The following is a 25,916-nucleotide window of genomic DNA, read 5'->3' on the forward strand; positions in this document are numbered from 1 at the left end:
CATTATAAGTATTGTTAAATATATTTTTAATGTAAAAAATCTGTTTTACAACTCACTTTTCTCACAGAGCTTGTCAAAACACAATAGAAGCAATATTGGAACCGAAGGTGGACCACCTCCTTTTGTGCCTTTTGGACAGGTAATGACTTTCATTATGGCAGATGAATTTTAATCAGCAAAAAGTGTTTTTCATTTGTATTCAAGCTGTGTTTAGTTTTGTGCTGAACTGTTCACTCAGAGGTCATAGGAGTTATATGGAAATATATTAACTACAGGAAATCAATAATTGTGGTTTTTTTCTAGTTATTGTAATTAAGTTTTTGTGTAGATTCTTTTCTCAAAAGCTGTTAACCCAAAGATTGAAACAGTTAAGAGACACACCTGAAATGCACCTTAAAATTAATTAATATCAGATGGTGGTGGGGGCATTTTTTTTGAGAGAGAGAGAGAAATGCAAAAGTAAGAAGACAAAAATATGCTATAATTTCTCACTTTGTTCATTAAAAACAAAAGAGGGAGAAAAAATAAAAGCATCAACAGAAAGATTGACAAGAGACAAAAGAGTGAGAACATGAGGCAGGGAAGGGCATCACTGCACTTTAGGAGAGCCTGCTGTCCCAGCGGTCCCTTCCGAGATTCTATTGTTCTGCCTTGATCCAAATGCCCATCTCAGTCAGGTACTTAATTTTATTTCCAGTTGGTATTTTCGTTTTCAACTGCAGCAGCCCTGATTCTTCTCTCACATAAGCTAAAGGTTTTCCTTCTGTTTCCTAACTTTCAACCCCCTTGCTGCAAAATGTTACCTTGAGGTAGCTCCTCAGCTGACCAATATCTTGTGTCTTCCTGGTTGTGCTAAGCATCAAATTGCCTTTAAAACAATCTCCTCCAGCTTGTCCCTGCTTTATACCTGAAGAATCTGAGAATAATCCCTGTGGCTGCTTGCTATTTGCAACATGATGCCACTAAAATTTAGCTCTTGGTAATCTGCCTTGCATTTGTGCTGTATTTTCCTTCAAGAGTGCTGGCTCAAAGTGAAGATGAGTTGGGGACACAACAGCTAGGAAACAGAGACCTACATCTCAATAACAATTAAAAAAATTTTGGTATGAAAAACAGGTACCTAGTTGATCAGAAAATAAGTGGGTAGAATCAGTTGACTGGCATCCTCTTCAAAACCCTTTTTGGAGGGTCTACTCAAAATTACATAAGGCATTCTTGCATCGTGGCTATTTTGAAAGTATTTAAAACATATGTCATTTTTTATTGTGCTTTGGAACATGGGACAGTCAAGATAAAAGGAGGCATGATCTATGCTGATGATATTCTTATTTCTATCAGTGAAAAACCCCAAGAATGAAAACAGAGTGTAAACATTTTAATAATTTATATTTGAAAATAATAAATGCTGTGTTTGTAAGAATTTTCTTTCCCCTTAAACATTTTGGTGATAATATTTCTTTCAAAAATTGCTCACAGAGACTTAAGATTTAATTATTTTCAAGAATTTGAAGTGTGTTTATAGCTTTTTTTGTATTAGGAAGTATATTAAAAGTTATAGCTTAAATAATATTATTTGTTTATGAAGTCCATTGTGAAAATCTGTTATTCAGCATCTTAGCCTTGAACATGGGCTAAAGACAGAATATGCTTGGCTGTGTGTTAGAATCAGCTATTTTATATTTATATTATTAAAAATCAAAAATCTGTATATTTGTCTAACACATTTATTTGAGAGCATATTTTTATTCCTCTTTAAAATTATCAAGTTGAAAAAGGTTCATTTTATAGGATTTTTGCTGCTAGAATTAGAAGAGAGAACAGAATTCAGGACTTATTTTTAGACAATGATGGCTTTCTTAATTTGTCTTAAGAGACTAAAAACCTAAAACTTTGCAGCCTGATTAGGGGGAGGGAGTATGTTTTTAGCTTTTGGCTTGTAAGTTGAGAGACACCTTTCTATATGTTAAAATAACTATAAACCCTCATGGATATTGTGGCATAATGTGGAAATCAAGTGCTTAATAAAAAACTGAATTTACTTCTTGTGCAATAGTCTAGACTGTTTGAAATTTAAAATTATTTTAAGTCATTATCCTAAAATGAAACTTAGATCTTTTGGTTTGATGTATATTTTAAATATTGGGTTGGCCAACATGTTCGTTCGTAAGATGTTACAGAAAATCCCGAACGAACTTTTTGGCCAACCCAAAATGTGCCCTGTTTTAGACTGCCTACATTTAGTGTAGCTTTCATTTACCAGTTACAATTACTTAAAAGTTACTTCAATTAGTTTTCTACCTTTATGTTTAAATCTATGGGAAATAATTGTATTTTTATGGGCTCTTAGCTGTTGTGATACAAATATTTCTTTTGAAGGCATTACTTTCTTATGAAAAACTTGAATCTCTTTTGGAACTACTGAAACAATTTATTTTTATTTATTATTACCAGAAGTGTGTATCTCATGTCCAAGTGGATAGCAGAGAACTTGATCGAAGAAAGACATTACAAGTTACATTGCCTGTCAAACCTCCAAATGATAATGATGAATTTGAAAAGCAAAGAACTGCTGCTATTGCAGAAGTTGCAAAGAGCAAAGAAGTAAGAAACTAAATCATTATGAATTTCTCTTATTCCTTGCCATTATGTTCTATTTAGATTACTCACAATCATTATTGTCTTTTCACATAAAGTAATTGAACAAACTTTTGACATTCTTTTTCCATATTACATCAGTAGAAAATGCCCTGGTGCCTTTTGGAGTCTTATGGTTACACATTTACTCATAAACATTCCTTTTCCAATCTCCTTAACAATTCCATTAAGTTACCTTTGCTAGCAAACCACCCTTCTTTTCTCCCACTTTCTTTTCTTCTTAACAGTATACAAGTGAACACAACTTTTTTTTTTTTTTTTTAATGGCAGAGGGTATCCCATTATTAGTTGGGATAGATGATACTTTTTGAGGATAATTTTCCCCTATAATAGAAATTTTTGAGGAATTCAGGTAAACATTAGAAGGTAAATCAATGGCTCAGGATTAACATTTTTGTCAGTTTTCATTCTTAAATCTAATGTATAGTAAAAAATAATTTTTATCTTTGGATTATATGTGCATTTATACATACCCTCCTTTATCATTTACTACTGCTAGCCAAAAGGTTTTCTTTTCATTATTTTTAATTGCTTGCTTATTTGAAATAAGTTTTTTCTCTAGTTATTTATTAATTTTTAGATTTTGACAAGAAATTTTAGTTCATGAATTGGTTGCTTAGATAGACTTTTCTTAACCAGTGGTATTGAAATAGGTTTCTTTATTCAGAACCAGTAATAAATCTTAGCTAACAACTGTTTTCCTATTTAAATTCAAATTTTAAGTAGGAGACTTCTTGAATTTTGGTAGTTCTTCCTGCATTGTCTTTCTGTCATGTTTATGTAGGGGACAAGAGCACAAATTCTGGAATCAGGCAGACAGGAAACATATCCTGCTGACAATCTTGGATAGGTTACTTAAGTTTTGTACCATATTTTCTTTATCTATGAAACTGTGAGAATTAAAATTGCTAATCTTTAAAACATTTAGAACACTACATGGCACAGATCATGATATGGTTACTGAACTCCAGTTTGGCAGCTTGTCACTCAAGAATCCAATGCTGAGAGTGTTGGGTTAAAGGAAAGATAGCTTTATTGAGGAAGTTGGCAATCCTGGGAGAAGGTAGATGCATGTTCCAAAAAACCAACTCCCAACTCGCCAGGTTTTGCTTGGAGATTATATAGGGGAAAGAGGAAAGGGCTACGTGCTCATGGGGAGGGTGCTGTCTTCTATTTTCAGAGATGTTTTTCTTGATCACACGATTCCAAGTAGCTAGCAAGTCTCGCTTGTGGTTGGAACATTAAGTCATAAATCTTTGATTACCTGTTCCTGGAGAATAAGGAACAAGTATGAGGCCTACAGAATAACTAATCTTCAGTCTTGATATACATCAACAGCTTTCTTCATTCAACAAGCTAAGCTAAGTTAATGGTAAATAGGGTAGAAGTCAGGCATAGTAAGCATAAGATCACAGCCATATCCTAACTAAGAAATAGAGTTGGAATAATGCCGAGAAGCTGAGAGCCCCTAATTATAGTCTCACTGCCTCAGTTACAATAGTCCTTTGCTAAAAGCCTTCAGTAAATGTGACTATTGCTATTCCTCAATGTTTTCTCTATTCTAAGACACTTAAAAATTATTTTTAATATTTCTGAAATTAATTCATTTTGCACAGTTTACATAAAATGCATTTCTTCTTTCCCAAAAAGCTGTTAAAATTATGGAGTTTCAGAAAAGGATATTGGGAGTATATCAATTTCTTAATGATTATAGGAAAGTTGTTCTTTTGATTTACATTTTTCTCAGACAGACTTTCTTTCCAAAATCTTGTTTGATGTCTATTTTCTGGAAGATGGGAATCAGACAAGTTAGGAAATTACTGAAGTAATCCAGGGGGAGAAAAGTTTTTTGTAGCAATGGCAGCTGTGTAGGTGGTGCAAAGTGTTCAGATTCTGGTATTTTGAAAATACAGCCATCAGAGTTTCTGAGAGATTAAAGATGGAGCTTGAGAGAAAAAGAGGTGTCATGAATGACTTCAAGGGTTTTGGCCTGAAAAATTGACAGGTTAGAGTTGCTTACTTTGTACTGGAGAAGACCGAGGTGGAACAGGGTGTTATTAATATAATTAGTATATTAATACTGAGGTACCTCTTAGGCATCCATGTGGTGTAATGTTTAATAGGCAGTGATACAGAGAAGAGTGTAGCTGAAAGGTGAGCTTTGGATTGGATGTATGCATTTGAAAGTGGTAGGCGTATGGATTATATTTAAAATCATGAGGTCAAATGAGATCACCAAGGGAATGAGAGCTGAAGGGAAGAGAAAAGGAGAAGGAATGAACCCTGTAGCATTTCAACCTTACCAGTTGAATGAAAGAAGTTGAACCAGCCAAGGTGTGACCAGTAAGATAGGATCAAAACAAGAGAATACAGAAATTATTTCATGGAGGATGATGTATTGAATTTATCAAAGACTGTTGAAAAGTCATGTAAGATGTGGCCTGAGAATTAATGTAGAGTTAGAGGAGTCATTCATTCTCTCCACATTCCTTTATCATTCATATAGATGGTGGTAAGATAAAGTATAAGTGTGCAGATATCGTGGGTGGGTTGATGTGGTAAAAATCTATGTAAGTTCTTTAGTGATTATTTCCATTTTTTCAGTGAGGAAGTAAGCATGGTCAAACGGGCACAATGAGGGAGAAGATGTTTGAGATTTGAGGAGTGAGGAGAACATGTAAAATAGTGGTTTTTATTATTTGTATTATTTGTATTATTTGTCTACTTTCTTAGATTCTAGAATCCTATTACTGGATCATGAATATAATGTAACAGATTCCTAGATAGGTTTGGTGCCATGCTAAAGAAGATTGGGAGGGTGAATAGGCTAAGAAAATGTAGTAAGATTGCAAGACAGCATTAAGGCGCACTTGGGGTTTATGGTCGTGATGATGTCACAGATGCCTAATTCACATAATATGGACGGGATGGTGTCCTGTTACCCAACAGGACAACATCAGTTACCTTATGGGTAATGTTTAAGTTGTGATGTTTCTAGATATTTGTATGTTTAGTGGGTAACAACTGTTCTAAAGTAGTGAAAAGCAATTCTGAAAATGCTATTTATCCTATTCCTTAATCCATAAAATGGAAAGAAAATAATAAGGAAATGCCTCCAGAAGATGGTACTATTTCACTGGCACCAAAATAAAAAGCACTTTTGGAGTTATGTAATTTAAATTCCAGAAATATATTTAATTTGGAACAGGTCAGGCTCCAGACTTTTCAGGTAACTATGTTCTAATATATTAAGCAAAACAGTAATATTGCCATCTGTTATGAGTGTTTACCATGTGCCAGTTATTGAATTCATCACTTCATGTTGATGATGTCATTTAATCCTCACAACATCCCAGTGAGGTAGGTGTTTTTGGGCCGTGCCATGCGGCTTGTGGGATCTTAGTTCCCTGACCAGGGATTGAACCCCTGCCCCCTGCAGTGGAAGTGTGGAGTCCTAACCACTGTACCACCAGGGAATTCTCTCATCCCTGTTTTAAAGATGAGAAACCCGAGGTTCATGGAGGGTAGAAGTTAAGTGACTTGCCTGAGGGCAGGAACTAGGAAGTGGCTCAGTACAGATTTAGTCCCAGCCTTCTGTAGCTCTTAAGCCTGTATTCTTACCTGTACTACATTGTCTCCCAATCTAATAAACTTTGTATCACATTAATATAAACTCACATTTTTCCTTGTGGTTATGTAAGCAATGACTATCAAGACATTCCAAAGCTATTTTTTTCTTTTTTTGCTGGGATTGCAGAAACCAAAAATTGAATGAATCCAGTAATGGGTCTTTGGTCTTTGAAGATGTAGTTTTAATTTTGATTTGAATTAAACTTAAATATTGTGGTGTATCAACTACCTAATAGAGATATTTAATATGTTGTCCATTGATGCTTATCTCACATCATTTTTCTATTTTTCAGGTTCTATTTCTTTACATTTTCATCTGATTCAAAATAATTTCCCTGTCTTATATAAATGTATATCTAGCAAGTTTTCTTATTGTAATCATTTTAAGATACATTAAAAAATATTGATAATTATATCTAATAAAAATCAAGTCTTGGCTTCTGCTTTTATTAGCTCTATTAGAAAACTATAAAGATATTATATAACCAGATATTTAATTTAATATTGTACAAATAACAACTGCGGAATGCTTTTCAATCATGAATTTGTATCTTTCCAAACCGATGTTTTTTATGTTCTAGTCTTTCCACTGTAGTTTTGACAAAACAAAAATGAGATCAAATTCAAATTTGATTACACATATAATTATTCAAATAAGTCAGACAAAATAAGAAATATGGACTTTAAAGCTTTTATACATAGTTGGTAAGATAGAGCATATTTGGTAATTAATGTAAATAATAAATTAGTAATGAGAGTTTTAATCCCATGTTAAAATTTTTATTATTTGTCTACTTTCTTAGATTCTAGAATCCTACTACTGGATCATGAACATAATGTAACAGATTCCTAGATAGGTTTGGTGCCTTGCTAAAGAAAGCCTTGCCATGTAGCTGGATTTGTAACTCAGGTCTCATGATATCAGTCAAGTATTTTACCCTAGAATAATTTTTGACACCTAATCTCCATAATACTTGTACTATTTTCTTTTCTTTTATATTGTTGTCTACTTAAGTTTATTCTGATGATTTGCCTTGGAAATTTAAAGATTATAATCATGTAATTTTTTTATTGCCTCACCTGGACTTGTGAGATTATGACTAGTAGATATTTAGAAAGAATTAGTTAACATTTCATTTGTTTCCTGTAAAGCATAATTAAGAAACTTAACTACTTCAGTTTTTAGTCATAGCTTAGTCTTTAGAGCTTTTTAAAATGTTATTTATTTACATTTCTTTTATCTTTCTGTTATCTGAAGACCAAGACATTTGGAGGAGGTGGTGGTGGTGCTAGAAGTAATCTCAGCATGAGTGCTGCTGGCAACCGAAATAGGGAGATTTTACAGAAAGAAAAGTCAAACAAATCAGAGGGAAAACATGAAGGTGTCTATAGAGAACTGGTAAGGCTGAAGAACCAACCACAAAGTTTATGTCTTTTTTTCTTTAATAGCCTTGGTTTTTTTAATTCTTTCTCAGAACCACCACTGGCTTTTTGAGTATATTATAAATAGGTGTCACAACTCTAAGAAGGCTTTCATTAAGGATTCCAGTTAATAATTTCCAGTTATTCCATGGAAAATTTGGATTGGTTGAAAAATAATTTACTTAAGTAAAATTTACGTTTTACTTAACTTTCTAATGTCTGAATGATGTCTTTTAGAATGGATTGATAAAAAGTCATCAAGTTAAACAGAAAACGTTCAATGGAAATTATATTCTAAAAGATGATGCATCAGAATCATACAGTTATGGGCCGTTCCCTACCCTTCCCCACATCTTTTCTCAAATTTTGTCTAAAGTGATTTTGTTTTGTTGTGTTCCTTGGGAAAAATATATTGAAATAGTAAATGTATATTATAGACTCAATTGCAAAATATTCCTGGATTTTTGAGATAATGGGAGGAGTCAGAGATATTTCTGGTATGCTACAGTGTCCTCAGATATAAGGGAACTGACAGGAATTCATTTTCCTCTGCCTTTAAAGGTTAAATGACTTTGGGTGATTTTGTCTGTAGAGTGCTAAGACTAGCTTAAATAATGGGGTTTCATCATCTCATATAACAAGAAATTTGGAGATAGGTGGTTACAAAGATTGGTAAATTCAGCAGTATAACAGTGTTGGAGCTCTGGTGAGCATCTCTCTAGTTTCTTGGTTTTCTTCTCTGGGTTACAGGATTCTCTGTGTGTTAAATCTTCATGCAAAAAGTTCAAAGGCAAGAGGAAAGGAGATATTTATCTGGGTGTGGGTCTGTTTTATCAGATAAAAAAATAATTTTGGAAATCTCCAGTAAATTCCGTCTATGGTTCATTGACTAGAACTAGGTCACATGCCCACTCCTAAATCAATCACTAGCCAAGGAGAATAGATTTATAACAGAGCCAGACTATCTTTTCCTTGAATACATGACCATCTCTTTCTTTAAAAAAAAAGTCAGTTTTCAGGTTTGAGTGGATACAGCAAGTTGAAAACTACACAGTCTCTAACTCAAGAAGCTCTTAAACTTGAGTGAATTGAGAACCCTCGTCTGGGGATGTCTTGCCGTAGAACACCAAAGACCAGCAGTTTGGGATTGTTGTGAGGAGTAAAAACATATGAAGGGAGTGATATCACAAAGATGGCAGAATGGAAAGCTCCAGGAATTGGGCTGTCCACCAAAACAACTCTTAAGCTGACAAACATTGTCTGAAGCAACTATTTTACAACTCTGGAGTCAAGTCAAACTCTTGCAGCCTACAGAGTGGTGATTAATGAAGAAAGAGGCTGGTCACTGGCTGACCAGGGAGATAATGGAACAAAGACTCCAGTGATCACATATCACAAGGAATAAAATCCTTACAAAAGAAAATCTGGAAAAGTTACTAAACAAACTTACAGCTGCAGTCTTCATTAAGTAACAACAGCAGTCCCTGAGGAGGAGGGAGAATCTGATTTCCAAAATTACTATCAATACAGTATTCAGAATTTTCAGTTCTCAACAGAAAATTATAAAGCATACCATAAAACAGGAAAGTATGATCCACTCATAGGAAAAAAAAGAAATTGAAAGAAACTATCCCTGAAGAAGCTCAGGCATTGGGCTTACTAAACAAGAACTTAAATTAACTGTCTTAGAAATGCTCAGAGGTGTGAAGGAACCATTGACAAAGAGCTAAAAGAAATCAGGAGAACAATATATGAACAAGTAGGGAATATCAATAAAGATAAATTATAAAAATAAAATAGAAATTCTGGAACTGAAAAGTACAGTAGTGGAAATAAATATTTCATTAGTCAGGGTCAACATCAGACTAGAGCAGGCAGAAGAAAGAATCAGTGAACTTTAATATAGGGTAATTGAAATTACCCAGTCTAAGATGCAGAAAGAGAAAAAAATGAAGAAAAATAGAGCCTAAGGGACCTATGAGGTACCATCAAATGTACCAACATACACATTACGTTGTGTATGTTCTCTTCCCAATAGAAGAGAAAAAGGGACAGAAAAAATATTTGAAGAACTAATGCCCCCAAATTCCCAAATTTGATGAAATCTACAAATCTAAGAAGCTTAGTGAACTCCAATAGGATAAACTCAGAGACACACCAAGACACATAATCAAGTGTTGGAAGCTACAGACAGAGGAAATCTTGAAAGCAGTGAGAGAGAAGCAACTCGTCAAATACAAGGGATCCTCAATAAATAAATGGCCAATTTTTCATCAGAAAGTATGGAGGCAAGGAAGCAGTGGGGTGATATATTGAAAGTATGGAAAGAAAAAAAACTGTTCACCTGTAATTCTATATTCAGAAAAACTGTCATTTAAGAATGAAGGAGACTATCAAAAGGACAGTTTGAAATTTTAATGACCAGGAACCCTGTTCTTTTGCATGTTGCATGATATTCAGTTCTTTATTTTCAACAATTGAAAGAGGACTTGATTGGGATGTCAGTTGACAGGTTCTTAAAATAATTTTTGATAATAGGTGGTATAATAGGTTGAATTGTGTCCCATCCATCACTCCCGCGCCCCCCCCCCCCGCCCCCACAAACAAGATAGCTTGAAGTCTTGACCACCAGTACCTTAAAATGTGACTGACTCTCTTTGGAAACGAGATCTTTGCAGAGATACCAAGTTAAAAAGAGGTCATTAGGTTGGGCCCTAAGCCAATATGACCCTAATTTAATCTCCTTATAAAGAGGGGAAATTTAGACACAGAGGTAGACACTTACAGAGGGAAGTTGACCTGAAGACACACAGTGAGAAGATGGCTGTGTGACTGGAGTGATACATCTATAAGCTAAGGAATGCCCAGGATTGCCAGCAAACAACAGAAACTAGAAGAGGCAGGGAAGGTTCTTCCCTAAATCTGTCAAAGAGAGCATGGCCCTGCCAACAACACTGAATGAGAGTTAACTGGTTAACTGCAAATCATGTTAACAAGAAAGGTACAATAAGTTATACCAAGGTTGAATATTAATTGATTCTTGAGTGTGTTTGGTTAAATTCTATGTATGGGACAATATTCTTAATTAGATATTTACTTGGGAGATAATTGGGAGAGGGAAAGGCTTTGGAAGGATTTTTTTTTTACATTTAGATATGTTTTTGAATAAGAAGGATGAATTATAGTTTTAATGTCCAGTCCTTTTTACATTTACTTCAGCATATCTACAGCAGGGATGTAAATTTTCTCTTATGTGTCAACTCTGATCTGTTGATAGTTGCTACTATATTTAGAAAGGATTTTGTGTTTGGAAGTCACAAAACCAGGGTTTGAAAAAAGTCAGGGTTTTAAAAACAGGATTTTAAAAAAAGTGCTGTGCTTTTAACAACGTCTACATGGGTATCAGAGTAGCTGTCTGCACCATGCATGCCATGTGTAATGCTATCTTAAAGCCTATCCATCTTAACTCTTAAATGTATAAAAGTTAGTTATGTATTCCTCGGCTGGTTATGATTCAGTAAATTTCTTCATGGGATATGTTTATGTTACTTAAACAGTCCTTTAATTCTACTCAGGTCTAGATTTTTCAAGATTTGGGGTTCTGACATTTGTAAAGTAGATTTTTTATTTGGGGTACAGGCTGTCAAAGCTTCATAGATAGTATTGCTAATAAATATAGAGCAGAGTACTGAAACAATAGAGAGTAGGAAAAAAAACAAGCTACTGAGATGGTACCATTTTGTTAGCCTCTTTTTATACTTTGCATTTTTGGAGAGGTGCTATATAAATTGCACTTCCTTAGGACAGAGAAGTATCAACCATGAAAATTTTTCATTGGGTAGTTTTCACTGCCTGTATTATTTTCAAAAGCCTTATTCTGACATATAAAATTTCTTTTTTGTTTGTTTTACATTTGTAATGGTACAGAGAAAGTACTCAAGGCACAACCCCGCATATCACAGATCCTTCCTTGACTATTGGTATGAAAAAACAGCAAGTGATGTATTAATATCACATTTTTTCCATAAACATCAGATGTAATTTTTAGTTAAAAAACAGTATGTAGTTAAAAACTTATAACTTGCTTGTTTATTGACTATCAGCATAACTTTTCTCTTTGTTCCTTACAGGTTGATGAGAAGGCTCTGAGGCACATAACAGAAATGGGCTTTAGTAAAGAAGCATCAAGGCAAGCTCTCATGGATAATGGCAACAACTTAGAAGCAGCACTGAATGTACTTCTTAACAGCAATAAACAGAAACCTGTTACGGGTCCACCTCTGAGAGGTATAATTCATTAAGCAATGTGCCTGACAGTATTATTTGATTTTCAGAGAAATATATGTTGTCGACAAAGCCTGGGTTTTGTTGCTGTGAAGGCTATAACTTCATTTACCATTATGGTAAGTGGAAGGAGCAGCAGTTTGGGAACCACAGAGACTTATGTAGGTTATTCTTAGTCTCATTGTCTTCATCTTTATATAAAGTAGGTCTAATACCTTACTTAACAAGGTCATGAATAATACAGAAAATATAAAGTAACTAGCTCTATTAACTATTTCTACAACTAGGCCATTTGTGTAAATGACTAATTAGTCTATAAACTTTTAATAATTAACAGGAACATGACTTTTATTTAATGTTATTTTAAAATTATTGTATGGTCAAATGTATTATGTGATTTTTCAAGTCCCAATCCTGTATTCTTTTAAAAAAATAAGTGGTTGCTCTACAGCAGAGATTGGCACAACATTGTAAATCAACTATACTTCAATTAAAAAAAAAAAAAACTGGTTAAAAAAAATCTTATAAAAATGATTTATTTTCCTTAAAAGATAATTTACATGAACAAATTCAAATTTCCAGATAGATCATTTACAGGATTAAAGGTGCTACTTCTTATAGTCATTTAAAAACATTTTTGTTATAATGGATGTAGAATATACAGAAAAATATGAAAAGAAATATATATATAAAGTTCTACTTAAGATGTCTGCTGACTATATTTTAGTGTATATTCTTCTTTTGTTTTTGCATGTATAATGTATATGTCTTCCTTTACTTCTTAAGGTAAAGGAAAAGGCAGGGGGCGAATAAGATCTGAAGATGAAGAGGAACTGGGAAATGCAAGGCCATCAGCACCAAGCACATTATTTGACTTCTTGGAATCTAAAATGGGGACTTTGAGTGTGGAAGGTAGGCCAACTTAAAGTAGATTTCTTTTTATTTAATTAATTAATTAATTAATTAATTTTTGGCTGCATTTTCTTTTTTTTTTTTTTAAACATCTTTATTGGAGTATAATTGCTTTAAAATGGTGTGTTAGTTTCTGCTTTATAACAAAGTGAATCAGTTATACATATACATATGTTCCCATATCTCTTCCCTCTTGCATCTCCCTCCCTCTCACCCTCCCTATCCCACCCCTCTAGGTGGTCACAAAGCACCGAGCTGATCTCCCTGTGCTATGTGGCTGCTTCCCACTACCTATCTATTTTACATTTGATAGTGTATATATGTTCATGCCACTCTCTCACCCTGTCATATCTTACCCCTCCCCCTCCCCATATCCTCAAGTCCATTCTCTAGTAGGTCTGTGTCTTTATTCCCGTCTTGCCACTAGGTTCTTCATGACCTTTTTTTTTTTTTTCCTTAGATTCCATATATATGTGTTAGCATACTGTATTTGTTTTTCTCTTTCTGACTTACTTCACTCTGTATGACAGACTCTAACTCCATCCACCTCATTACAAATACCTCCATTTCATTTCTTTTTATGGCTGAGTAATATTCCATTGTATATGTGTGCCACATCTTCTTTATCCATTCATCCGATGATGGGCACTTAGGTTGCTTCCATGTCCTGGCTATTGTAAATAGAGCTGCAATGAACATTTTGGTACATGACTCTTTTTGAATTATGGTTTTCTCAGGGTATATGCCCAATAGTGGGATTGCTGGGTCGTATGGTAGTTCTATTTGTAGTTTTTTAAGGAACGTCCATACTGTTCTCCATAGTGGCTGTATCAATTTACGTTCCCACCAATAGTGCAAGAGGGTTCCCTTTTCTCCACACCCTCTCCAGCATTTATTGTTTCTAGATTTTTTTTTTTAATTTATTTATTTTTATTTATTTTATGGCTGTGTTGGGTATTCGTTTCTGTGCGAGGGCTTTCTCTAGTTGTGGCAAGTGGGGGCCGCTCTTCATCGTGGTGCACGGGCCTCTCACTATCGCGGCCTCTCTTGTTACGGAGCACAGGCTCCAGACGCGCAGGCTCAGTAATTCTGGCTCACGGGCCCAGTTGCTCCGCGGCATGTGGGATCCTCCGAGACCAGGGCACGAACCCGTGTCCCCTGCATTGGCAGGCAGACTCCCAACCACTGCACCACCAGGGAAGCCCCTAGATTTTTTGATGATGGCCATTCTGACCAGTGTGAGATGATATCTCATTGTAGTTTTGATTTGCATTTCTCTAATGATTAATGATGTTGAGCATTCTTTCGTGTGTCTGTTGGCCATCTGTATACCTTCTTTGGACATATGTCTATTTAGATCTCCTGCCCATTTTTGGATTGGGTTGTTTGTTTTTTTGTTATTGAGCTGCATGAGCTGCTTGTAAATCTTGGAGATTAATCCTTTGTCAGTTGCTTCATTTGCAAATATTTTCTCCCATTCTGAGGGTTGCCTTTTGGTCTTGTTTATGGTTTCCTTTGCTGTGCAAAAGCTTTGAAGTTTCATTAGGTCCCATTTGTTTATTTGTGTTTTTATTTCCATTTCTCTAGGAGTTGGGTCAAAAAGGATCTTGCTGTGATTTATATCATAGAGTGTTCTGCCTCTGTTTTCCTCTAAGAGTTTGATAGTGTCTGGCCTTACACTTAGGTCTTTAATCCATTTTGAGTTTATTTTTGTGTATGGTGTCAGGGAGTGTTCTAATTTCATACTTTTACATGTAGCTGTCCAGTTTTCCCAGCACCACTTATTGAAGAGGCTGTCTTTTCTCCACTGTATATGCTTGCCTCCTTTTTCAAAGATAAGGTGACCATATGTGCATGGGTTTATCTCTGGGCTTTCTATCCTGTTCCATTGATGTATATTTCTGTTTTTGTGCCAGTACCATACTGTCTTGATTACTGCAGCTTTGTAGTATAGTCTGAAGTCAGGGAGCCTGATTCCTCCATTGCCATTTTCCTTTCTCAAATTACTTTGGCTCTTTGGGGTCTTTTGTGTTTCCATACAAATAGTGAAATTTCTTGTCCTAGTTCTGTGAAAAACGCCAGTGGTAGTTTGATAGGGATTGCATTGAATCTGTAGATTGCTTTGGGTCGTATAGTCGTTTTCACAATGTTGATTCTTCCAATCCAAGAACATGGTATATCTCTCCATCTATTTCTATCATATTTAATTTCTTTCATCAGTATCTTACAGTTTTCTTCATACAGGTCTTTTGTCTCCTTAGGTAGGTTTACTCCTAGGTATTTTATTCTTTTTGTTGCAGTGGTAAATGGGAGTGTTTTCTTATTTTCACTTTCAGATTTTTCATCATTAGTGTATAGGAATGCAAGAGATTTCTGTGCATTAACTTTGTATCCTGCTACTTTGCCAAATTCATTGATTAGCTCTAGTAATTTTCTGGTAGCATCTTTAGGATTCTCTATGTATAGTATCATGTCATCTGCAAACAGTGACAGCTTTACTTCTTCTTTTCTGATTTGGATTCCTTTTATTTCTTTTTCTTCTCTGATTGCTGTGGCTAAAACTTCCAAAACAATGTTGAATAATAGTGGTGAGAGTGGGCAACCTTGTCTTGTTCCTGATCTTAGTGGAAATGGTTTCAGTTTTTCACCATTGAGGACAATGTTGGCTGTGGGTTTGTCATATATGGCCTTTATTATGTTGAGGAAAGTTCCCTCTATGCCTACTTTGTGCAGGGCTTTTACCATTAATGGGTGTTGAATTTTGTCGAAAGCTTTCTCTGCATCTATTGAGATGATCATATGGTTTTTCTCCTTCAGTTTGTTAATATGATGTATCACGTTGATTGATTTGCGTATATTGAAGAATCCTTGCATTCCTGGAATAAACCCCACTTGATCATGGTGTATGATCCTTGTAATGTGCTGTTGGATTCTGTTTGCTAGTATTTTGTTGAGGATTTTTGCATCTGTGGTTCATCAGTGATATTGGCCTGTAGTTTTCTTTCTTTGTGACATCTTTGTCTGGTTTTGGTATCAGGGTGATGGTGGCCTCGTAGAATGAGTTGGGGAGTGTTCCTTCCTCTTCAGTATTTTGGAAGAGTTTGAGAAAGATAGGTGTTAGCTCTTCTCTAAATGTTTGACAGAATTCGCCTGTGAAGCCATCTGGTTCTGGGCTTTGGTTTGTTGGAAGATTTTTAATCACAGTTTCAATTACAGTGCTTGTGATTGGTGTGTTCATATTTTCTATTTCTTCCTGGTTCAGTCTCGGCAGGTTGTGCATTTCTAAGAATGTGTCCATTTCTTCCAGGTTCTCCATTTTATTGGCAAAGAGTTGCTTGTAGTAATCTCTCATGATCTTTTGTATTTCTGCAGTGTCAGTGGTTACTTCTCCTTTTTCATTTCTAATTCTATTGATTTGAGTCTTCTCCCTTTTTCTCTTGATGAGTCTGGCTAATTGTTCATCAATTTTGTTTATCTTCTCAAAGAACCACCTTTTAGTTCTGTTGAACTTTGCTATTGTTTCCTTCATTTCTTTTTCATTTATTTCTGATCTGATCTTTATGATTTCTTTCCTTCTGCTAGCTTTGTGGTTTTTTTGTTTTTCTTTCTCTAATTGCTTTAGGTGCAAGGTTAGGTTGTTTATTCGAGATGTTTCCTGTTTCTTGATGTAGGCTTGTATTGCTATAAAATTCCCTCTTATATTTGCTTTTGCTGCATCCCATAGGTTTTGGGTCGTCGTGTCTCCATTGTCATTTGTTTCTAGGTATTTTTTGATTTCCCCTTTGATTTCTTCAGTGATCACTTCGTTATTAATTAGTGTATTGTGTAGCCTCCATGTGTTTGTATTTTTTACAGATCTTTTCCTGTAATTGATATCTAGTCTCATAGCGTTTTGGTCGGAAAAGATACTTGATACAATTTCAATTTTCTTAAATTTACCAAGGCTTGATTTGTGACCCAAGATAGGATCTCTCCTGGAGAATGTTCCATGAGCACTTGAGAAAAATGTGTATTCTGTTGTTTTTGGGTGGAATATCCTATAAATATCAATTAAGTCCATCTTGTTTAATGTATCATTTAAAGCTTGTGTTTCCTTATTTATTTTCATGTTGGATGATCTGTCCATTGGTGAAAGTGGGTGTTAAAGTCCCATACTATGATAGTGTTACTGTTGATTTCCCCTTTTATGGCTGTTAGTATTTGCCTTATGTATTGAGGTGCTCCTATGTTGGGTGCATAAATATTTACAATTGTTATATCTTCTTCTTGAATCGATCCCTTGATCATTATATAGTGTCCTTCTTTGTCTCTTGTAATAGTCTTTATTTTAAAGTCTATTTTGTCTGATATGAGAATTGCTACTCCAGCTTTCTTTTGCTTTCCATTTGCATGGAATATCTTTTTCCATCCCCTCACTTTCAGTCTGTATGTGTCTCTAGGTCTGAAGTGGCTCTCTTGTAGACAGCATATATATGGGTCTTGTTTTTGTATCCATTCAGCCAGTCTGTGTCTTTTGGTGGGAGCATTTAATCCATTTACATTTAAGGTAATTATCGATATGTATGTTCCTATTCCCGTTTTCTTAAATGTTTTGAGTTTGTTATTGTGGGTGTTTTCCTTCTCATGTGTTTCTTGCCTAGAGAAGTTCCTTTAGCATTTGTTGTAAAGCTGGTTTGGTGGTGCTGAACTCTCTCAGCTTTTGCTTGTCTGTAAAGGTTTTAATTTCTCCATCAAATCTGAATGAGATCCTTGCTGGGTAGAGTAATCTTGGTTGTAGTTTTTTCTCCTTCATCACTTTAAGTATATCCTGCCACTCCCTTCTGGCTTGCAGAGTTTCTGCTGAAAGATCAGCTGTTAACCTTATGGGGATTCTCTTGTGTGTTATTTGTTGTTTTTCCCTTGCTGCTTTTAATATGTTTTCTTTATGTTTAATTTTTGATAGTTTGATTAATATGTGTCTTGGCATGTTTCTCCTTGAATTTATCCTGTATGGGACTCTCTGTGCTTCCAGGACTTGATTAAATATTTCCTTTCCCATATTAGGGAAGTTTTCAACTATAATCTCTTCGAATATTTTCTCAGTCCCCTTCTTTTTCTCTTCTTCTTCTGGGAACCCTATATTTCGAATGTTGGTGCGTTTAATGTTGTCCCAGAGGTCTCTGAGACTGTCCTCTGTTCTTTTCATTCTTTTTTCTTTATTCTGCTCTGCAGTAGTTATTTCCACTATTTTATCTTCCAGGTCACTTATCCGTTCTTCTGCCTCAGTTATTCTGCTATTGATCCTGTCTAGAGTATTTTTAATTTCATTTATTGTGTTTTTCATCGTTGCTTGGTTCCTCTTTAGTTTTTCTACGTCCTTGTTAAACGTTTCTTGTATTTTCTCCATTCTATTTCCAAGATTTTGGATCATCTTTACTATCATTATTCTGAATTCTTTTTCAGGTAGACTGCCTATTTCCTCTTCATTTGTTAGGTCTTGTGTGTTTTGACCCTGCTCCTTCATCTGCTGTGTGTTTTTCTGTCTTCTCATTTTGCTTATCTTACAGTGTTTGGGGTCTCCTTTTCACAGGCTGCAGGTTCATAGTTCCCGTTGTTTTTGGTATCTGTCCCCAGTGGCTAAGGTTGGTTCAGTGGGTTGTGTAGGCTTCCTGGTGGAGGGGACTAGTGCCTGTGTTCTGGTGGATGAGGCTAGTTCTTGTCTTTCTGGGGGGCAGGTCCACATCTGGTGGTGTGTTTTTGGGTGTCTGTGGCCTTATTATGATTTTAGGCAGCCTCTCTGCTAATGGATGGGGCTGTGTTCCTGTCTTGCTAGTTGTTTGGCATAGGGTGTCCAGCACTGTAGCTTGCTGGTTGTTGAGTGAAGCTGGGTCTTGATGTTGAGATGGAGATCTCTGAGAGATTTTCGCCATTTGGTATTACGTTGAGGTGGGAGTTCTCTTGTGGATCAGTGTCTTGAAGTTGGCTCTCGCACCTCAGAGGCACAGCCCTGATGCCTGGCTGGAGCACCAAGAGCCTTTCATCCACACGGCACAGAATAAAAGGGAGAAAAAATAGAAAGAAAGAGGAAAAAATAAAATAAAGCTATTATAATAAAAAACAAGAAAAAATATTTTTAAGAAAAAATTTGTTAAGAAAAAAATTTTTTTTTAATTTTTTAAAATAAATATTAATTTTTTATAATAAAAAAGAAGAAAAAAATTATTAAGTAACAAATTTATTAAGAAAAAAATTTTTTTACTTTTTTAAAATAAAAAATATGAAAAAACTTATTACGAAAAAATGTTTTTTAATTTTTAAAAATAGAAAATAAAGAAAAACTTATTAAGGAAACATTTATTAAGAAAAAAAAATTTTTAAGTACAAAAAAAAAAAACGGACAGACCGAACCCTAGGACAAATGTTGAAAGCAAAGCTATACAAACAAAATCTCACCCAGAAGCATACACATATACACTCACAAAAAAAGGAAAAGGGGAAAAATTAATATATCCTGCTCCCAAATTCCACCTCCTGAATTTGGGATGATTCTTTGTCTATTCAGGTATTCCACAGATGCAGGTACATCAAGGTGTTTGTGGAGCTTTAATCCGCTGCTTCTGAGGCTGCTGCGAGAGATTTCCCTTTCTCTTCTTTGTTCATACAGCTCCTGGGGTTCAGCTTTGGATTTGGACCGGCCTCTTCGTGTAGGTCGCCTGAAGGCGTCTGTTCTTTGCTCACACAGAACGGGGTTAATGGAGCATCTGCTTCGGGGGCTCTGGCTCACTCAGGCGAGGCGGGGCGGAGGGAAGGGTACGGATGCAGGGCGAGCCTGTGGCGGCAGAGGCCAGCGTGACGTTGCAGCAGCCTGAGGCGCGCTGTGCGTTCTCCCGGGGAAGTTGTCCCTGGATCACGGGAGCCTGGCAGTGGCGGGCTTCACAGGCTCCTGGGAGGGGCGGTGTGGATAGTGACCTGTGCTTGCACACAGGCTTCTTGGTGGCGGCAGCAGCAGCCTTAGTGTCTCATGCCCGTCTCTGGGGTCCGCACTGATAGCCGTGGCTCGCGCCCGCCTCTGGGATCCGCGCTGATAGCCGCGGCTCGCGCCCGTCTCTGGAGCTCATTTAGGCGGCGCTCTGAATCCCCTCTCCTTGCGCACCGCGAAACAAAGAGGCAAGAAAAAGTCTCTTGCCTGTTCGGCAGCTCCAGACCTTTTCCCGGACTCCCTCCCGGCTAGCTGTGGTGAGCTAACCCCTTCAGGCTATGTTCACGCCGCCAACCCCAGTCCTCTCCCTTCGATCTGACTGAAGCCCGAGCCTCAGCTCCCAGCCCCCACCCACCCCGGCGGGTGAGCAGACAGGCCTCTCGGGCTGGTGAGTGCTGCTCGGCGCTGAGCCTCTGTGCAGGAATCTCTCCGCTTTGCCCTCCGCACCCCTGTGGCTGCGCTCTCCTCCGTGACTCCCAAGCTTCCCCCCTCTGCCAGCCGCATTCTCCACCCGCGAAGGGGCTTCCTAGTGTGTGGAAACCTTTCCTCCTTCACAGCTCCCTCCCACTGGTGCAGGTCCTGTCCCTATTCTTTTGTCTTTGTTATTTCTTTTTTCTTTTGCCCTATCTAAGTACGTGGGGAGTTTCTTACCTTTTGGGAGGTCTGATGTCTTCTGCCAGCGTTTAGTGGGTGTTCTGTAGGAGCAGTTCCACGTGTAAATGTATTTCTAATGTATCTGTGGGAAGGAAGGAGATCTCCACGTCTTACTCTTCCACCATCTTGCCCCTCTTGGCTGCATTTTCATTGCTGCGTGCCGGCTTTCTCTAGTTGTGGCGAACGGGGGCTACTCTGCATTGCGGTGAGTGGGGTTCTCATTGCAATGGCTTCTCTTGTTGCGGAGCATGGGCTCTAGGCACATGGGCTTCAGTAGTTGTGGCGTGCAGGCTCAGTAGTTGTGGCTCGCGGGTTCTAGAGCGCAGGCTCAGTAGTTGTAGCACACGGGCTTTGTTGCTCCGTGGTATGTCGGATCTTCCCAGACCAGGGCTCAAACCCATGTCCCCTGCTTTGGCAGGCAGATTCTTAACCACTGCGCCACGAGGGAAGTCCCTAAAGTAGATTTCTTTTTAAAACACCAAACTTTATTTGGAATTGTACAAAAAAAAGGTATAATATACTGACAGTGTGAATGTCTACTCTGGGTATTTACAGATTTATTTAATTACAAATTTCCTGTTTGACAAAAGAACAAAAGAAAATTTTAATTGTTGCATTCTGAAAATATTAAAGCTTATTTTGCCCTCTAACTGTATGATGGGCAATATCACAAAACTCTTTCCCTCAGTTTACTAGATGACAGATTTAGCTATGAAAACATATTGTTATGTTAGAGAAATTACTATATAATTTTATATAACTTTTTTTGATTGTGAAATTGGTCTATCTCTTTTTTCTCTACATATTACACATTGTATGATAATATGTGGTTATGGTTAGGGTTAAATGAGCACAGTGAGTGAGTATGCTCCCACATTGTGATATATTTCTTAGTATGATATATTTTAGTTACTAACATAATACTGAAATATATAATCATGTTAAATGTTTATTTTTTAATTGAAGTACGGAATATGATAAATATTTTCTAGAATTGTAAGATTTTAATATATGATTCCAAAAAGTTAGGGAAATATTCTTTTAGATTTAGTTTTCTCTTTCAGATATATTTCGAATTAAATTTAAGCTCAGAGGGCTTCCCTGGTGGCGCAGTGGTTGAGAATCTGCCTGCCAATGCAGGGGACACGAGTTCGAGCCCTGGTCTAGGAAGATCCCACATGCCGCGGAGCAACTAGGCCCGTGAGCCACAACTACTGAGCCTGCGCATCTGGAGCCTGTGCTCTGGAACAAAAGAGGCCACGATAGTGAGAGGCCCGCACACCGTGATGAAGAGTGGCCCCCGCTTGCCACAACTAGAGAAAGCCCTCGCACAGAAACAAAGACCCAACAAGCCAAAAATGAATATAAAGATAAATAAATTAATAAGAAATTGATTGACATTTAAAAAAAATTTTAAGCTCAGAGATAAAACGCTTTTATTATAAATTTGAAGTGTACAGATTTCATGAAAATGGAATCTTTTGTTAGATGACAAAGAAAAGATAATGCATTGTTTGAAAAACAAATGTTGGATGTAGAATGTAGATGAGATTTGTAAGTAGACACATGTAAGAGCAATATTTTCTTGCTTTTAAAGTATGATGAATTCATTTCCTATTGCTGTTTCACAAATTACCAAAAGGTCAGTGGCTTAAAACAATGCAGATATACTATCTCATAGTTTCTGTGGTTCAGGAGTTGAAACACAGCTTAGTTGAGATCTCTGATCAATGTTTCACGTACTAAAATCAAGATTTCAGCTGGGGCTGTGATCTTGCCTCACGCTTGAGGTCCTCTTACAAGTTAACTGGTTCTTAGCAATATTCACTTCCTTGTGGTTGTAGGACTGACATTCTTGCTTTCTTGTTTGATGTTTCCTGGGGAGTGCCTTCAGTTCCTAGAAGCCCTCAGGTTCTTGCCACATGACCTCCTCCCTAGGCAGTTCACATGTTTGCTTCTGCAAGGTTAGCAGGAGATTCTCTACTGCTTCTTAAAATCTGACTTCTAGATATTTTTGTCCCAACCTCCCTTTATACTATCCCAATCAGATCTCCTTTGATTTCCTTTTATCCTTCTGTCTCCCTACATTTGCTTTTGACTCCTAGAGTCTGTCCTAAATCATAATGAAGTTGAGACCAAGAATAGTAATTGTATGGTGACCTGTGTGTCTATCAGCTTTCTGTTCTCACAGAACACATCCTATACCAACAAAATTTAGTAATTAAGATACATGACATGAATAATGCACTCAAATCCAAACATCAGTGTTAGAGAGATTTACTTCTGAGGGGACAGAAATTTATAAACACATATGTTAATATTGGATATTGTTTTAGTAGACTGTTTTGTATTTACATTATTGTTATTAATATGGTACAGAGTCAGCTAGAATGTGAGAAAGATATAGACATTATAATAGTATTTCACACCCTAGATTTTCACAAGGAATATAACCTGTGACCTTCATAAATCCCCAAATTAAAAAATTAGGTATTTCTAACATTTGTAGAGGCTCTTAAATTTTATCCAAATTCACATGTTCCTTTGATCATCCTAACCCCAGAAATTACCCCCTCCAACACATTAGAGATTTCTGTCCTACTTGATAACCACTATTCTCAGAGAAGCAAATTTCTGTTCTTTCCTAGAAGTATTGTGTGGGGAGGCCAGCTAACCAAGATGGGAGATAGGCAGAGGCTTCTTAGAGTAGGTGGCATTTAGACAGGTCAAAGGAGGAGTGTTGGGGGAAGGGCAGTCCAAATGTAGGGAACTGGAGGCAGCAGAACGCCAGTTCCTATGCCTGGGAGGTTATGGGAGAGGTGGAGGTAGAAGGCCAGATGTAAAAGTGGTAGTCTGGAGCCAGATCAAGAGGATTTTGTCCTAAGGAGTTTTTATTTTATCCAAATGACAGTGCAAAGCCATGAAAGGGTTTGTGGCATGACAGTAACAAAGTTTGGTGCTTTCAGAAAAAAAATTTGTCCATTGGCAAGGTGGAAAATGGGATTGAGACTGAAGTGAGGCTACAACTGTATGTGTCGTAAGAAATTATTCATTCTATATATGCAGTATTTTATGTAGTATTTATTTGTACCTGGTCTATGATAAGCGGCAGGGATACAAAATTTAATAAAATACCTCATTCAGAAAATTCAGGGAAATAGATGGATTTTGTAGCCCTTGCCCCAAAGAAGCTTACTGTTAGTTTGTGAGACAGAAGAAACCACAAACTTAAAAGGTCGTAGGAATGCTTATTAAAAAGAATATTATTATTTCCTTTGTGTAAACCTTTTTATCATTTACTTAGTGTAAGCAACACTAAACAAAATATAAAGACTTAGCAGAGGTATTTTGAATACAATACTCAAATCTGATCTGGCATTTTTGTAACCTGTAATAATATTACATTCTTTATTTCAAAGTTTTATTGCCAAGATAAGGCTAACTAGTTGTTTTGAATGGCTAAGAAATCCTTTAAACAGGCAGCCTTGAAAATACTGCTTGGTTTGCTATTTCATTATTTTAAATGTTTGACCAGAGAAACTTACCCTTTCAGTAATAGCTCTTCTCACCCTAAACTCTTTCTTTCATGATGCTGACATCGCATCAGAGGAGATTAATTATAACAAACGTGAGCACAAACAGCGGGACAATAAATTGATACATATATGGACTGAAGATTATCATGCTTGTAGATGTTTCTTATGCAGGCACGCCTGGAAGATATTGCAGGTTCGGTTCCAGACCACCGCAATAAAGTGAATATTGCAGTAAAGCAAGTCACACGAATTTTTTGGTTTCTCAGTGCATATAAAAGTTATGTTTATCCTATATTGTAGTCTGTTAAGTGTGCAATAGTATTATGTCTGGAAAAAGAATGTACATACCTTAATTAAAAATGCTTTATTGTTAAAAAAAATGCTAACCATCATCTGAGCCTTCAGCAAGTCATAGTAGTAACATCAAAGATCACTGATCACAGATCATCATAACAAATATAATAATAATGAAAAAATTTGAAATATTGTGAATTACCAAAATGTGACACAGAGAATGGAAGTGAGCAAATGCTGTTGGAAAACTGGTGCCAGTAGGCTTGCTTGATGCAGGGTTGCCCCAAGCCTTCAATTTGTTTAAAAAAAAATGCAAAAAAAAAAAAAAAAAAAAAAAAAAAAAAAAAAAATGCAATATCTGCAAAGAGCAATAAAACGAGGTGTGCCTGTGTTCTCTTGGCTCTGTCTTCATGTAATCCTGTTACAATAAAGGTGACAGGATTAATGGAAATGATTGATGTGTTGTCCTCCTCAGGTATCTTGCAAAGATCATTCTGTTACTCCTTCTGTTATTAATTCTCATACTATTGAGGTATTCCTAGGTGAGCTGAGGTTCATAGTAAAATAAACAGTTGGGGCAAGCTAATGAATTGTTTTTCTGCTTACTTCATGATTTCATGTTTCTTTTTAGTTGAAAATAAAGCCCAGAATAACCTCTTACTTTTGTAAAATTGAATCTCCACTTTGGTTTTCCCTCAGAATTTGGTCATTGTTCCATAAATCTTATGTTCTAAAATTAACTCTGCATTGATGGGAGAAAATATTGGCCATTTTTCTAAGGAAAATCTAGAAAGCTTTTCAGGATAGAGTCTCCATAAATTTTAATGGTTAAATGCCTTATGGACAGCTAATGAAAATAACTATGGGCTTCTAATTTTATTCATGTTCATATCATCAGTGTCATTATTTGTGTCTGTTACAGACCTAAATTGATTATAAAGAAGTAATCATGATTCAATGATGTGTATATTTGGATTTTTTTTAATGTTTGTTTCTAATTCAGTTGAATTATCAAACCTCTCTTGCTTGTATGTTTTGTATCATTTAAGCTGTCTGAGGATTTTGTTTAGTTCAGGTAACCCTAAAAGTCGTGTTTAGCTGAATAAGCCTAGGCCTGGATGGACTTGTTATGTCATATCAAATTCTGTGTAATGTGTTGGGCTTATTGGAAAAAAAATACGTCCTCTAAGAATGTGTTTCTTACAGATTTAATGCAGGTAAGTAACACATTTACTTTCACATTGTATTATGTAATTTTCTCTAAAAGAACAAAGGGCACTATCATTTCTTTATTCTGATTTTTAAAAATTTCCATCAGAGGTACAGGCTTACATTGGAGATAATGCGAGTTTGGTTCCAGACTACTACAATAAAGCAAACATCACAATAAAGCGAGTCACACAAATTTTTTTTGATTTCTCAGTGCATATAAAAGTCATGTTTAAAAAAAAAAAAAGTCATGTTTACACTATACAGTAGTCTGTTAAGTATGCAATAGCGTTATGTCTAAAAAAACAATGTACATACCTTAATTAAAAATTACTTCATTGCTCAAAAATGCTAACCATCAT

At 36.2% G+C, this 25,916-nt stretch overlaps 1 protein-coding gene across 2 annotated transcripts in view; it reads left to right on the plus strand.

Moving 5' to 3' along the window:
* The window catches only part of TDRD3 (tudor domain containing 3), a 213,253-nt gene that overhangs the window by 128,033 nt on the left and 59,304 nt on the right, over window positions 1-25,916 (plus strand). For both annotated transcript variants that reach the window (XM_036831839.1, XM_036831840.1), the window contains 5 exons: window positions 68-139; window positions 2,452-2,601; window positions 7,544-7,684; window positions 11,838-11,994; window positions 12,778-12,903. In XM_036831839.1, coding sequence (XP_036687734.1) covers window positions 68-139; window positions 2,452-2,601; window positions 7,544-7,684; window positions 11,838-11,994; window positions 12,778-12,903 — 646 coding nt within the window. The remainder of the gene's footprint in view (window positions 1-67; window positions 140-2,451; window positions 2,602-7,543; window positions 7,685-11,837; window positions 11,995-12,777; window positions 12,904-25,916) is intronic.

Source organism: Balaenoptera musculus, chromosome 18 (assembly GCF_009873245.2).
Source record: "Balaenoptera musculus isolate JJ_BM4_2016_0621 chromosome 18, mBalMus1.pri.v3, whole genome shotgun sequence".
In the NCBI taxonomy this organism is placed as follows: Eukaryota; Metazoa; Chordata; class Mammalia; order Artiodactyla; family Balaenopteridae; genus Balaenoptera; species Balaenoptera musculus.